Source organism: Martes martes (genome assembly GCF_963455335.1).
Source record: "Martes martes genome assembly, chromosome: 14".
Lineage (NCBI taxonomy): Eukaryota > Metazoa > Chordata > Mammalia > Carnivora > Mustelidae > Martes > Martes martes.
In genome coordinates this window covers 47,142,727-47,156,839 of record NC_137902.1, presented here as the reverse complement: position 1 = coordinate 47,156,839, position 14,113 = coordinate 47,142,727, and the positions used below count along the sequence as shown (strand labels likewise).

Here is a 14,113-nt window from a genome sequence, read left to right as displayed (position 1 = left end):
TGCCTCTCTTCAATCTGCAATATTCCTACACACCCTGAGCAGATGTGGATTTTCTGATAAGGGAGGAAGGTGGGGTGCAGGGGCGGTGACACCGTCTTCTCTAATAGCTACATAGTGTTTGTTTTCTCTTGCCCTTCACAGATCTTTGCAAGATTGATAAGCCTCTTATCTTTTATTTCCCCCCACTATTAATCTGGAAGTTTTAGAATTTTAATAGTGTTTTATCAGTCATAACTAAGCCTGTGTTTCTCTATGACAGTGTTGCTTTTACCATGCAAAAAAGTAACAGTAGCCTCCTATATTAGTCAGGGAATTAATGCTGCCTTAGGCAATGGATAATCCCGGAAATTTCAGTGGATTAACATAAAGAAGGTTTATTTCTTGATGTGGATTGGGTAGCTCTTCTGTGTCACTGGCTTTCAAACACTCATGGATCAGGCCGCCTTTTTCCTCGCAGTAGTGCCATCTTGGGTGAGATGGGTGCATGAGAGACAGTATATGGAAAAGTCACAGCAACGGCAACAGTCGCGGCCCGAAAGGGTACCGATCACTTCCTCTGACATCCACAGCCTAAAATTCATTCACAGGGCCACATGGAATTGAAGGGGAGCTGAGGAAAGTAGTCATGTGGTGGGCTCAGGGAGGAGAAACGGGGTGCCAGACAGTATGGCGGTGGTCACAGATTGTCATTCTGGTCCCGCCCACATTGCGTTCTCCTCTTCCATACACTCACCACCACCTGAAGGGGATACTCTCAAGTCCCAGGCAGTGACAGCGATCAGCCCGAAGTCCACAGTCTGCATGGGTTCTGCATTAATCTCTCTAATGTCTGGGTGTGGCTGAAAAGTCATGTCATCTAAACACCCTCCTCCTTTACGACACAGTGCGCAGCGGTAGAGTGGGGTGAGAATGTCCACTATGGAAAAGGGGAGAATGTGAGCCCTACTCGGTCACTAGCTGATAGCATTCTTGCAGTCCCCACAGGTCAGGCTGTCCGTTTTCCTGCCTCAGCAGTGAAGGGGCAGACTTCAATAAGGGTAGGACTGTGCCCTCGAGGAGCCGCCTCCCTGTTCATTGCTCCCCGTGGCCTCATCTGAAGTGAGTGTTGAGGACCACGCCCTCCTTGGCCTACTACCGCCTTTGAAACATTCTTCCTGTCCATTCATTGAGGTTGGGTACCTAAGAGTGGTTGACGTCTTGAACAATCAAAGGCTTTTTTCAGTCCAGACTCAAAAACTTAGGAGGCTTCTGATCTGTTCAGTTCCGTGTTCCTGTAACCACATCTTTTCTAGACATGTTTTGCAAGTTGACTGCCATTCTCTGCCTCTAATTCCCTATACCTCTCCTTTGAACCAAAGGGCATCTATCTATCCCAGGCTCTTTGAAAAATAACACAAGAGATTGCACTCTCAAGGCACTTGTGTTAGCCTGACTCCTCTGACAAGCAGAGACAGGGATGGGGTTACACACACAAGAACTTTATTCAGGAAATAAAATTGTCCTCTTGGGAGAAAAGTGACAGAGCCCTGGAGGAGTGTGGGAGAGCCATTGTATAGCAACACAAGCCTGACATTAAGCAAAGGAGGGGTGGAAGGTGGAGGTGTTCTAGGCAGGGGGGAGGGGGATAGGAGGGGGAGGGTTCTGGACAGCCGTGCAGCCCGAGGGAGGTTTGTCAAGGCGTCATTGACATTGCCCATCCGAAGTCTGCTGTCCTCCAGGAATGGGCCCACCATGGTCAGTCAAAGGCTGGGAGCCACCTCTGGGAAGCATGGCGGCCAGCAAACACAGGCACGCAGGAACCGAAGTGCTTGCTCGCTTCAGCTCCCCTGCAGTTGGATGACCGTGGAGCACATTCTCACGGCAGCCACAGTGTTCTGTGCCCTTGGCCACTTTCTTTACCTTAGAAGTTCTACTGGGCTCTGTCATGCAAACTTTAAAAAAATCCCCTCTCTTGTACTTTGGGCCCTAGAAGGAGGTGGTTTTTTCCTATCCTACAAAGTCCCAGATTGCTGTGTTCCTCTATTCCCTTTCATTTTTGCTTGCAAAGCACTCAATTCTTTCTGGAACTCATTTCTTTCTCTTAACACCTTGCTGAACACAGCTGCTGGCCAGCAACACGCACCACCAACGTCCTGTTCGCCCACCTCTTGCCTTAGAGTGGCAGGTTTGGAAGGCGTGAGGGTCTGCCTTTCCAGTTACAGCGACTGCCGATTTTATCAGATGTTTTGCTCTTGTGTTAACATGGACCCCTAGCATTCCTCCTGTCTGCTGCGGAATTTCACCTCCCTGCTAAGGCAGGGACACATAGTTGATATTTCTGCACCTGCGCCACCTCCTGCACGGCTTCGGGGATCAATTTCCATTTTAGTCATGGTGATCAACGGAATCTGTTGCAGCAGGTGAACCGAGCAATCTCAGTGGCTTAACAGGGCACCAGTTTATTTCTTGCTCATGTTACAGGTTGTTGTGGGTCAGGGGCCTAGGCTCTGTATCTTGCAACACTGTCTCCAATTCCTTGTTTCCAGCCAGTGGACAGGAGGAAGGGAGGGAGAGAATGCACGGACAGACGGACGGACGCACTCTCTCCTGCTGTTCTGGGAGCTGAAGATCTCCGAGGTGCTCAGCTGCCGACCCCAGTTCCAGCTTTGGGCACCTGCTTCAGCGGGCTGTCTTGGCAGCTCTGTTGCTCCCTGGAGAGAGTGGGAAGGAAAGGTGGAAGTGGACCTGCACTCAGGCTGATATCTCTCTGGGAGGCTTTTTGTAGATGACAACGTTGTGTAGGAACAACATTGTGTAGAGACAACATTGTATAGAGACAACGTTGTGCACCATTGGCCAACCTAGCTCCTCCTGGACTCATTATAACTCAGACCTGTTTCTTCTTCCTTCCTCGTTCCTCCTTCCGCTGTGAGGCAGTGAGCGACAAGCACATCCAGTGGCTCCTGGGGGCGGATGGTGACGTCTGGGTCTGGGTCATGGGAGAAGGTCCCGGGGACAAGCCCTACGAAGAGATCTCCGAGGAGCTGATTGCAGAGAGGGCGCGGCTGCAGGCCCAGAGGGAGGCCGAGGAGCTCTGGTGAGAGGTGCAGATGGGTGTTGGGTGGGGTCTGAACACGGAGCCCAGGCTGGGTCCAAGCTGAAGGACCATAGGCTGTGGGTGGAAGGGAGCAGGTCCCAGGCAGCAGGCTGACCCTGTTGAGCTCAGCTAAGATTAGGGGACCAAAGATCAGAGTCTTCATCAGGTAGATCTTGTAGGCTCAGTTCCTGGCTCCCCCAGGGAATAGTGAGCCAATCTGGGGTCTCGGTTTTCACATCTGTGGTGTGGGCATAACACCCTTTCCATCTGGACGTAGTTTGGGTTCACTGAGATAATACAGATGGGACAGTAGAAGAATTTGGATTCACCGTTGTCGTCTGCTTGTTCCTCTTCCTTTTAGCTGCATTTTGCACCCAATGTGGATAGTTGAGTCCGCGGTGAGTTTTGGAGTCAGACTTCTTTCATAAACAACTTCTAACTTTTTTTTCCCCCCAACTTGGAGAGCCATATGAAGTTGACTCCAACATTTCTACCCCACAGCTTTTAATGACAGTATTTTAATTGTAAAATTGTAACAACAACTCAACACCCACCACCTAAGATAACTATGGTGAGCATTTAGGCAACACCTTGATAAATTGATTAATATAGATTCACAATGTTATTTAAGATTACTATGTGGTATCCTATTACATGAGAAACTCAACTTGATGATCTTGTGGATGGACATTTAGGTTGTCCTCCAATTCTTATGTTATAGAAATCCTCTGATGAACCTCTTCTATCTACACCTTTGTGATCTTGAGTGAGAAAAAGGATTTCTGAGTCATCCCCCCCACCCCCACCCCGGCTTCCAGAACAATTTGGTTGATTTACAGTACCCTACAGGACAGTGACTATTTTGCCACAACTTTGCCAGCATTGAGTTTTGGCATTCTGATAGACCAAGACATATTGCTCCTGGTTTTTATTTGAAGTCCTGTAGTTATGTGGTCCTTCAGTTTCCTACCTGAGCTCATACCTGCTGGTATTCTCTTGCAAGGAGGCAGAAAGAGGCAGAAATCACCAAGAAGTTTCGGGATGCTCTGGCCAATGAGAAAGCCCGGATCCTGGCAGAGAAGTGGAAAGTGGAGATGGAGGACCGGAAGGCTGCCAAAGTCCTGGAGGAACGCATCCGTGAGGAGTTCAAGGTGAGTCAGCATGTGGGGCATCTGCGTGCAGTCACCAACGCCAGCTCCCAGGCTACTGGTGCCCATCTCTTGGTTGGTACTGAGTGCTTTATGAGAATAGCAATCTTGCATGTCTGAGCAGGGAGGAATGTAACCCCCCATTTGAGTCAATCCACTTCTCATTGGATGGATGAGGAAACTAAGCATTAGACAGAGGAAGAGTCTTGCCAAGGACATCGTGTAGGAAGGGGTGGAAGCAGGATCAGAACTCAGACCTTCTGTCTCATAACCCAAGGGGCTTGGAAAGGGACCCAGAAAGTGCTAAGTTTGTGGTCAGACCACACTGGGATCCAGTTCTAATTCTCCTGGTTAGTCCTGTGTGACCTTGGAAAGCTTGCTGAACTTCTCTTAGCCTTCACTTTCTTGTTTATAATATTAGGGTAACAACAGCCCCATCTTAAGATTTTTGGAGGATTCAAGGAGATGAAAAATGGACATTTTCTGGCCTTGGATAGGGAGTTGTTGGGAACCTTGCATTTGTACTCATTCTGGGAATGTTAGGACCTAGCAAAAGAGCTTTATTTACACTGTTCTCTGGTAAGAAACTTAGGTTGACTGAAGAAAAAATTATTTTTCTGGTTCCTATTTTACAATTTATTTTTTTCTATAGGAATAATAAATTGGGAGGGGGAGAAAACTCAGAAAATACATATAAGTGAAAAGAAGAAAATAAGAATCATATTGAATCCCAACAGTCATATTATTTTATGAAATGTATATTCATGGCAGGCAGGCGGAGAGAGGGGGGAAGCAGGCTCCCCACTGAGCAGAGAGCCCGATATGAGGCTCAATCCCAGGACCCCGAGACCATGACCTGAGCCGAAGGCAGAGGCTTAACCCACTGAGCCACCCAGGTGCCCCAAACATGCTTTAATAACACTTTTTCCTATAATGATTAGACAATGAGGACAGTGGCCCCTTAAGACCATTTATGTTGCAAGTTATTTTTCTCAGAGGATTTTTTTTTTTTTTCTGAAAGAGAGAGAGAAAGCAGGGGGAAGGGCAGAGAGAGAGAGAGAGAGAGAATCTTAAGCAGACTCCACACCCAGGGCAGAGCCTCAGGCAGGGCTCGATCTCACAACCCTGCGATCATGACCTGAACTGAAATCACGAGTTAGATGCTCAACAGACTGAGCCACCCAGGGGCCTCTCAGGATTGTTTTTTTCTTAATTTTGGTTGTAGTGCTTTCGGGTGTACAGAAGATTAAAATTTTTATTAGCCAACTACATCAAGGTTTAAAAAAAAGATTTGTTTCATGCTAAGAAAGATCTGTGCCACTACAAGCTTGTACTCCTATTAATCTACACTGTTCTATTTATCATTCGTGATTTTATTTCTCACTTCTTTCCCTTCTGCATGGTCAGCATATTGTGCCATCGTCGTTTACTATGTAATCTTTCCTCTCCCCTCTCATTGCACGTGCTGCCTCGATTCTTCTTACAGACCTTTGGATCTCTTCATGGATTTTTCTTCTTTGATTTTAAATGAGCCAGATTTGCTTATTTAATGACCATAGCGTTTAAAATGAGTTTTGGGGCGCCTGGGTGGCTCAGTTGTTAAGGGTCTGCCTTCCGCTCAGGTCATGATCCCAGGGTCCTGGGACTGAGCCCTGCATCGGGCTCCCTGCTCTGTGGGAAGCCTGCTACTCCCTCTCCACCCCGCCCCCGCTTGTGTTCCCTCTCTTGCTGTGTCTCTGTCAAGTAAATAAATAAAATCTTCAAAAAAATAAATAAAATGAGTTTTAACAACTGCTAAGGTAAGAACCTATCATTGCTGTTCATTTTCAAGGTGTCCTTGGCTGATTCTACCCACTTTTTTTTTTCTACTCGAGATACATTTGAATCCTTACATCACTATCTTCCTCCCACAAACACACACACACACACACACACACACACACACATACACCCCACACAGTGATTTTAATTGGAATTACATCAGCCTTACAGATGTATTTGTGGAGGACGGACATTTTTTCCAATACTAAATCATTCAGTCTTGTTCAGGATATGGTATGGTCTCCCAGTTACTCAAAACCTCTTTTTGTCTTTGGTAAAGTGATTTTGTTGTTGTTTGTTTTTTTGTTTTTGTTTTTGTTTTTAAACATCTGTTTAAAAACAATCCCAAACATTCACAATAACTTATAGGTAATGTTGTGCTTTCATCTTTTGGACTTTGGTAAAATTTATTGTTTTACTTTAAAATTTATTGTTTTACTTTTAAAATTTATTGTTTTACTTAAGTGTTCCACATCTCTTTTCTTGTTAAACTGTAGGTTTAATATTTTTTGCTGTGATTATGAATAAAATTGTTCTTAAAACCTAGTGTAATTGCTGGTTACATATTTATATTGTTATTGATCTTATTTAATTTTCTCTTGAGATATATATATATATATAATTCTCTTGAGCTTTTAAGGGAAGCAATATTTACTCTCCAAACATTTTTTTTACAGTAACTTCAAACTTGCTGCAAAATTGAAAGAAAAAAGTATTTGTAGTGTTTCCACTGAAATTCACCAATTATTAATGTCTTGTCACATTTGGGTTGTCTCTTTTTTCTCCCCTCTTGTAAATCTGCATCTATCTGTACACACATGGATATACACACACACACACACACACACACACATACACATATATATTTCTGTGGTGACTGCTACATTGTTTTGCTAAGCAATTTGAAAGGAAGCTGTAGATATCGTAGACTCTGGCCCAGGGCTTACCAAACTCTTTTCTGTAAAGGTCCAGATAGTTAATATTCTAAGTTTTGTCAGCCACACTTTCTCTGGCACAACTACTCAATCAGGCCATCGTAGCACAAAAAGCAGCTGCAGATAATATGTGAGCAAATGGGTGTGGCCGTCTTTTACTAAGACTTTATTTTATTTTTTAAAGATTTTTAAAATTTATTTGACACAGAGAATGGGAGAGAGTGAGAATGCACACAAGCGGGGTGGAGAAGGGCAGGGGGAGAAGGAGAGGAGAGGCTGGAGCCCAGGAGCCCGGGATCATGAGCTGAGCCAAAGGCAGATGCTTTACTGAGTCACCCAGAGGCCCGAATAAGATTTTATTGTAAACAATAGGCGGAGGGTAGATCTGGCCTGGGAGCCTAAGTTTGCTGACTCCTGATCAAACCGTATGTACTTCACTGTGCATCTCCCATGACTGAGGATGTTTCCGTGTGGAGCCACAACAATCATTGTCATACCTGCTTAAATGAACGGTAATTCCATAATATAAAAATCCACTCAATCCATAGTGGAGAGATGTTTAGTTTATACGGTTGGATTTTGCGTCTGATTATTTAAGCCGGCTGGAGATGGCAAGCAATACTTTCTTTGTATCTCTAAGAGCAAGCATCCCCTCTCCTAATCTCTGGCCTCCCTCCGCCCCAGAGGTGAGCGGAGTCCCAGAAGCTGGGAAGGTGGCTTCGTGGAGGTGGTGTTCTGGGGCTCAGTCCACAAGGAGATTACAGAGGGGTTGAATTCCCAGAGCTTTCCTGATTGATGATCTCCTTGAGAACCTCAGTGAGAGAAATGATAAATTGTGGGGTACTCCATGTCAGGGTTCATGGAGAGCTCAGAAAAGCTATGAGGTTTACCAAGGGACCCAAATGCAGGCTTTGGGTGTTATTTATAAGGAGGGCTATGGTAATGATACGTTTCTTTTGCTTTAAAAATGAATTTGCTACCTGTGAACATTCAAACTTGAGTACTCATAGTGATCCTGATTTGGTGTGCCTGTATTTTGAGGAGCCTCAGACATGTGAGTAGCATCTCTGAGGCCCGGGTGAGGCTCCTCAGGGCAGTGTCTGCTAGGAACGTCAGCTCGAGGACTTGGGGGTGGGCGGGTCCAGGTTTACGGGCTGGGATATTCTCCGTAAATGGGCTGCCCTTGTAGTGTCATGAACTCTTCATCCCAGGAGCTGTCTTAGCATGGGCTGACACAAGACCTGAGAAGTTTCTGTGGTGGACTAAATACGGCTGGTGGCAAATTCTTTGTCACTTCTCTCGTTGAGACGTTGTTTATTTCCCTTCCCTTGAGTCTGCTCTGGCCTTGTGACTAGCTTTGATCTGTCGGTTGCAACCGGAACGACTCAGTGTAACTTTTGAGGACAGGCTAAAGGAGATTGGCAGCTTCTGGCCCTCTTGCAATGCTCCCTTTTGGAAGCTGCCCCCTGAGAAACCCTACAGCCTTCGACTACTGCTCTGTAAGGAAACCCAGGCAAGCCAGGCAGAGAGAAGGGGGCTGTGTGGAGGACACCGAGGCACCAGACACAGGAGTGAAATCTTGGTTCTTCTGGTGAATGACCCTAATTAAGTGATTGACCTCAGATGTAACCATGTGGAGCAGAAGGGCCACCCACCAAGCTCTGGCCGAATTATTAACCTACAGAACCACAAGCAAATATAATGGTTGTTGTTTTAAGGCATTATACTTTCCGGGAGTTTGTTGCCTGGTAATAGATAATGGGAACATCTCTGTCAAAGGGATTTATGCACTGAATTAGAGACTGGCTCAGATAATTTTCATTGTGTCTTTCAACATCAAGATTCTAGCCAGATGTGAGTCTTGCATGCGGGCACGCACGAACAAAGGTCATTTAATTTCATACATTTTTTTCCCCTTTCCCTGAAAACCTAAGCGCAGGTTGTTTGTGGGGGGGGTGGTGGTGTAATAGTCATAAACTCCTTACTCTCTACAAGCTTACAGGGTGCTGGGGGGAGAGAGAGAGAGAGAACTCTGTGGGCACCCCTGAGCCCCTAGCACATCTGGGGGACTACAGCAGGGTCCCCCTGAAGGAGGCTGGGTGTGAGCAAAGCTGGAAATAGAGAGGAGATCCGTGGAATGGTGACTGGTCTGGTGGGGCGAGGGAAAAGAGCATGTGATGGGGGAAGCCAGACAGGAACCTGGTAAGGTAGGCTGTGGGGCCCTTGGATGCTACGATCAAGGGGCAGATGGTTGTCTGTGGGCAGAGCAGCGCTGTGAGGATCTCGGTACAGAGGGACATGGGTCGAGCCACCTCTATGGGAGTGACTGTCTGGTGGCCCCAGTGTGATGCCGGTGAGGAAGGTGTGGGGGGAGGCAGGGGCCAGTGAGGGGATTGTTGCAGTCATCACAGTGGTCACCGAGGAGTCTGACGATGGCGAGATTCAGGGGGATGGACACAGAGAAACAGGGGAAGTGAAATCAGCAGGGCTTGGCACCAATTAGATGCAGGGATGAGGGGTCCAAGGAGCAAAGGCTCCTGAACTCAGGCTGAGGAGTAAGGAGAGGGGGCTACCCGGTGCAGAGGTGAGCTGGGAAGAGGGGGTAGGCTTGGGGGGCAGAGAATGTGCTAGCTGGGCCCAGGGGGTTTGTGTTTTGTGCCACCAGAAGCAGATATTGGGGTGGAGGCTGGAGGAAGGGGGGGAAGCTGGACGGGAGGGCAGCTGGTGGAGGGGGCATGGGCTGCCTATGTCCAGGATGCAGGCAGGTTCTGTGAATTCTCGTCATAGGAAAGATAAGAATGAGAATTCCTTTGAGGAAACGGGGAGGGGGGGAGAATTCCAGAATCTTGTGTAAGGTTAAAGAGGAAACTTCAAAATAGAAGATACAGACAGTTGAAAACCTGTTTTTAAAAACCATTCTGTTGTGTTTGGTGCCTTTTGAATGCAATTTACATGCGTATGAAAGTGTTCCTGTAGAAAGAAAGGGGATCCTGAGGCCAGATAGAATTTGCATATTTTCTCTGCTTTCTTAACTGCTTTTGGCTGCTTCTGCCTTCACTTAAGACCACAGAACACTGATGGTAAGGCTCCAGCTCTCTCCCTCTGCCTTAGTCTCCCGCCCTTCCCCGGGCAGCTGATAAAGAACATACACGGTTGATGCAATTACGATGTCCTCTGATTTTGCACCATTTCCTATTCAAGGCCACTCGTTCTCTTTTTGTTTTTTCCTCTGTTAAGGCTGGAGTTCATCTTGGTCCTTCATGACATTTTGTACGACAATAGAAGCAATCCCCACCTTATTTGCAATAGGATTATCAGTGACGGGGACGCGTTGCACTTTTCAGTTTTCTCTTGAGAATGGGAGGCTCGATCTCGGCTTCTCTTGGATGAGGCCGGCATCAGCAAGACAACAAGATGCCGTTTATCCTTCCGCTCTCCACGGTCATCACAAACCCTGTTACCCTCTTTTCGTTCATTAGTTCGTTCACTCCTCCGGTTAGTGTTATGGAGTTCCTCCTCTCTGCTGGCCCCCATGCGGGGGGCTGTCGGTGGGAGAATGACAGACACAGGCATGGCCCTGCCTTCTTGGGTACATCATCTCGAAAAGCGAGATGGTATTATTCGGGCCAGAGGAGCAAGTGAAGGGGCTCGGGACAGCCCTTCTGCCTCCAGAATGTGCCACTTAGCCCCGCGGGCTATTTCGAGCTGAAGGCAGTTGAGACCCTGAGAGATCAAGGACACTATTGCCCCACCCTCTAACTATATAGAAGAATCTAAATGGGGGATCTTTTCCAGAAAGGGGGTTATTAACAGAGATACATTCGATCCGAGTGACCCAGCTGTACGGCCCGGCAAACATCTAATTCCCAAACACCTGCTCTTCTCTTTAGTGCCCTGTGCATTGCGTTCCTTTCTTTTGAAATCCCAGACCCCTACTCCCCGTCTCCGATGCTCAGGATGACACATAGCCCTCCTTTTGCCCGACGGTCTTCCATACCTGCATGCTCTCCTTGTATGTATGCTATGACCTCTGATTTTCTCCTTGAATCTGACTCCCGTCCATCTGATTCTTGGTCCAGCTAGAAGGACCCTTGAAGGGGACAGGAAGTCTTGTTTCCTAGCACAACACAAACGACTGTGCCTTCCAGAAAAGCATCTGTCTCCCTGACAGTTTCCGCAGGGGTGAGGCATGGGCTCCCTCGGTGTTGCGATTCCTGAGGTAGGAGAAGGGAGTGTTTGCCGATCTGCCGCTTGGCTGCGTTGGCCTGTGGCGACCACACTTAAAGATGGACTTTTCGTCAGGGCTCGCAGAGGAGCCAGAAGTTTCTGAGAGGACCACAGCACAAGTTTTTCCAGGCAATTTCAGCTGTGAGGGGTGAGGCATTTCAGCAAGCCCTGGAGGGAAAGATGCAATGCTCTTTATCTGCAGCTGCAAAATGTTTTCTTTTGTTGTCCCCAGCCCTGTGAGCAGCTTGTCTTTGTCACAGTAAGTGGCTGGTTATTTTCCTCGGAGATGGAGGAGGCGGCAGGCTCCTGGCTCCCAGCGTGCTGTTCACTCTCGGGCAAAGAGGATTGAATGAACAGTGTGATTCTGCCGTTTATTGATTTATTTATTTGTAGGTAGTCCCCCCCCCCACCCAACTTTACTGACCTACAATTTCCAAATAAAAATTGTAAATATTGAAGATGTACAATGTTTTAATATATGTAGACATGGCGAAATGTTGACCATAATCAAGATAATGAACACATCTCTCACCTTACCTAGTGACCTTATCTGTGTGTGGCAGGAACACTTAAGATCCATTCCTTTAGCAAATTTCGAGTACACAGTATAGTATTAACTACAGGCACCATGCGGAAAATCCAGAATGGGGGCGCCTGGGTGGCTCAGTGGGTTAAAGTGTCTGCCTTCGGCTCAGGTCATGATCCCAGCTCCTGGGATCGAGCCCCGCATCGGGCTCTCTGGTCCGTGGGTAGCCTGCTTCCTCCTCTCTCTCTGCCTCCTTCTCTGCCTACTTGTGATCTCTCTCTGTCAAATAAATAAATAAAATCTTAAAAAAAAAAAGAAAATCCGGAATGTATTTGTCCTGCATAACTGTAACTTTGTATCTGTTTGCCAAACACAACCCAAGTGTCTGCTGGCCAGTGAATGGATAAATAAACTGTGGTATGTGTACATTATATGTGTGTGTGTATACACACACATAATGTAATGTATATATGATGATGTATGTATATATATAAAATGCATAATATATATACATATATGTATACATATATATGTGTGTGTGTGCATACATATACACACACACACACACACACACACATATATATATATATAAAATGAATGTTATTCAGTCTTAAGAAGGACACCATGCCATGTTTGACAACACGGATGAACTTGGAGAGCATTATGCCAAGTGTTAGTCATGACCCTTCTCTGGGGCGGTGTCTCCTTGTGATGGGCTGAACCGTGTTACCCACAAATTTCTATGTTAAAGACCTAACCTCCACCACCTCAGAATCTAAGTGTATGTGGAAGTAAGATCTTTAGAAATGTCATAAGTTAAGAAGAGGTCTTCAGGGTGGGCCCTGATTCAGCATGACTGGTGTCCTTAGAAGAAGAGGAAATTTGGACACAGATGTATATATACACAGAGGACAGAATATGTGAGACACGGGGAGAGGAAGGTTCATCTTCAAAGCAAAGAGAGAAGCCTCAGAAGAAACCCACCCTGCCTCTATAGTTAGGGCCTCCGTAGCTCATACATGTGTGTGGTTTCAGCCTCCTGGTCTGTGGCAGCCTGACCAAGCCAGTATACTCCTCCTCTGTACCAGAAAGTAGGACGGGGGGTTGAAGTCCCTCTGGCTCTGACAGGCCTTGGCTGATGGTATTTTCCCTGAGACCTGCTCCTTCCTGGAAGACCCACCCTGGGCAGGTGCCAGATCTGAAGAGTCAGGGTAGACGCTGTCTTGGTTGGTGCCCCATGTATTGGGTGATGTGACAACCTGGGTTGGAGATGAGGGAGCTGAGGGGGAGGCAGCGGGCATGGGAAACCTGCTGCATACACTGCGGTGCTGTGCCAGGGTGGAGCGAGTTTTTTGCTCTGAGATGCTGGTGATGGCTGAAGGTGAGCTTTTTTTCCTGGCTTCAAGCTAAAACTTCTACTTTGGAGTCACACGGACTTTGGTTCCAATTTTGCATCTGTCACCAACTCTCAGCTGTAGCATTTTCCATCTGAGCCCATGTCCTTCCTGACCCCACGTTCCCCTCCACGTGCTGCTCCCTATCTCTGCTCCTGTCTTCAGAAGATGTCCCCAGAGGCCCGTCTGCGGTCATTTCCACTCCCTCCCACATGCCTCCTGGTTGGCTGCCCCTCCACTCCTCTGGGTAGTCTCCCTGCACGTCCTAAGGCCACGACCTTGTCCCTTGTCGCTTCTCTGTCCTTATCTTCTGCGATGTCTTGGGGCCCGCAGCTCAGTTTACCACTCCCTTTTACTTGAAACGGTCTCTTTCTTGGCTTCCCCAACAGACACCACCCCTGCTGGGTTTTTAGCTTAAATTTACTTGAAACGGTCTCTTTCTTGGCTTCCCCAACAGACACCACCCCTGCTGGGTTTTTAGCTTAAATTTACTTGAAACGGTCTCTTTCTTGGCTTCCCCAACAGACACCACCCCTGCTGGGTTTTTAGCTTATCTGTTGGCTTTCCTTCTCAGCCTCCTTTCCTGCCTCCGGCTCTTTCTCTCAACTGTTAAATGATGGAGTGGCCCAAGACCCTCTGGTTTTTCTCTCGCTTTCTTTGTTGTTATTGTTGAAGTGTAACTGACATACAGCCTGATATGTGTTTCAGGTGTGCAACATAGTGGCTCGACAATTCTCTGTATTACGCCATGCTCACCACGGTGAGTGCAGTCACCCACCATCTGTCCCCCTACGACATTATTATGGTTTTATTGACTATGTTCCCTCCGCTCCACTTTATTTACCGTACCTTATTTCTGGTGGTTTTCTCTGGCTCTGCATTCTTTCTCGCAGCGATAGCATTAGGTCCCGTGGCTGAGAAACGTCATCCCCACACAGATGACTTCCGAGCCGTATCTTCAGCTGAACTTGCCCTTCAGCCCCAGG

The 14,113-nt window shown here is 47.1% G+C and overlaps 1 protein-coding gene across 3 annotated transcripts in view; it reads left to right on the top strand.

Moving 5' to 3' along the window:
• The window catches only part of SH2D4B (SH2 domain containing 4B), a gene marked incomplete at both ends in the record, with an annotated part of 78,760 nt that overhangs the window by 17,895 nt on the left and 46,752 nt on the right, over positions 1-14,113 (top strand). For all 3 annotated transcript variants that reach the window (XM_080823050.1, XM_080823049.1, XM_080823051.1), the window contains 2 exons: positions 2,917-3,076; positions 4,080-4,227. In XM_080823050.1, the coding sequence (XP_080679176.1) occupies positions 2,917-3,076; positions 4,080-4,227 (308 nt within the window). The remainder of the gene's footprint in view (positions 1-2,916; positions 3,077-4,079; positions 4,228-14,113) is intronic.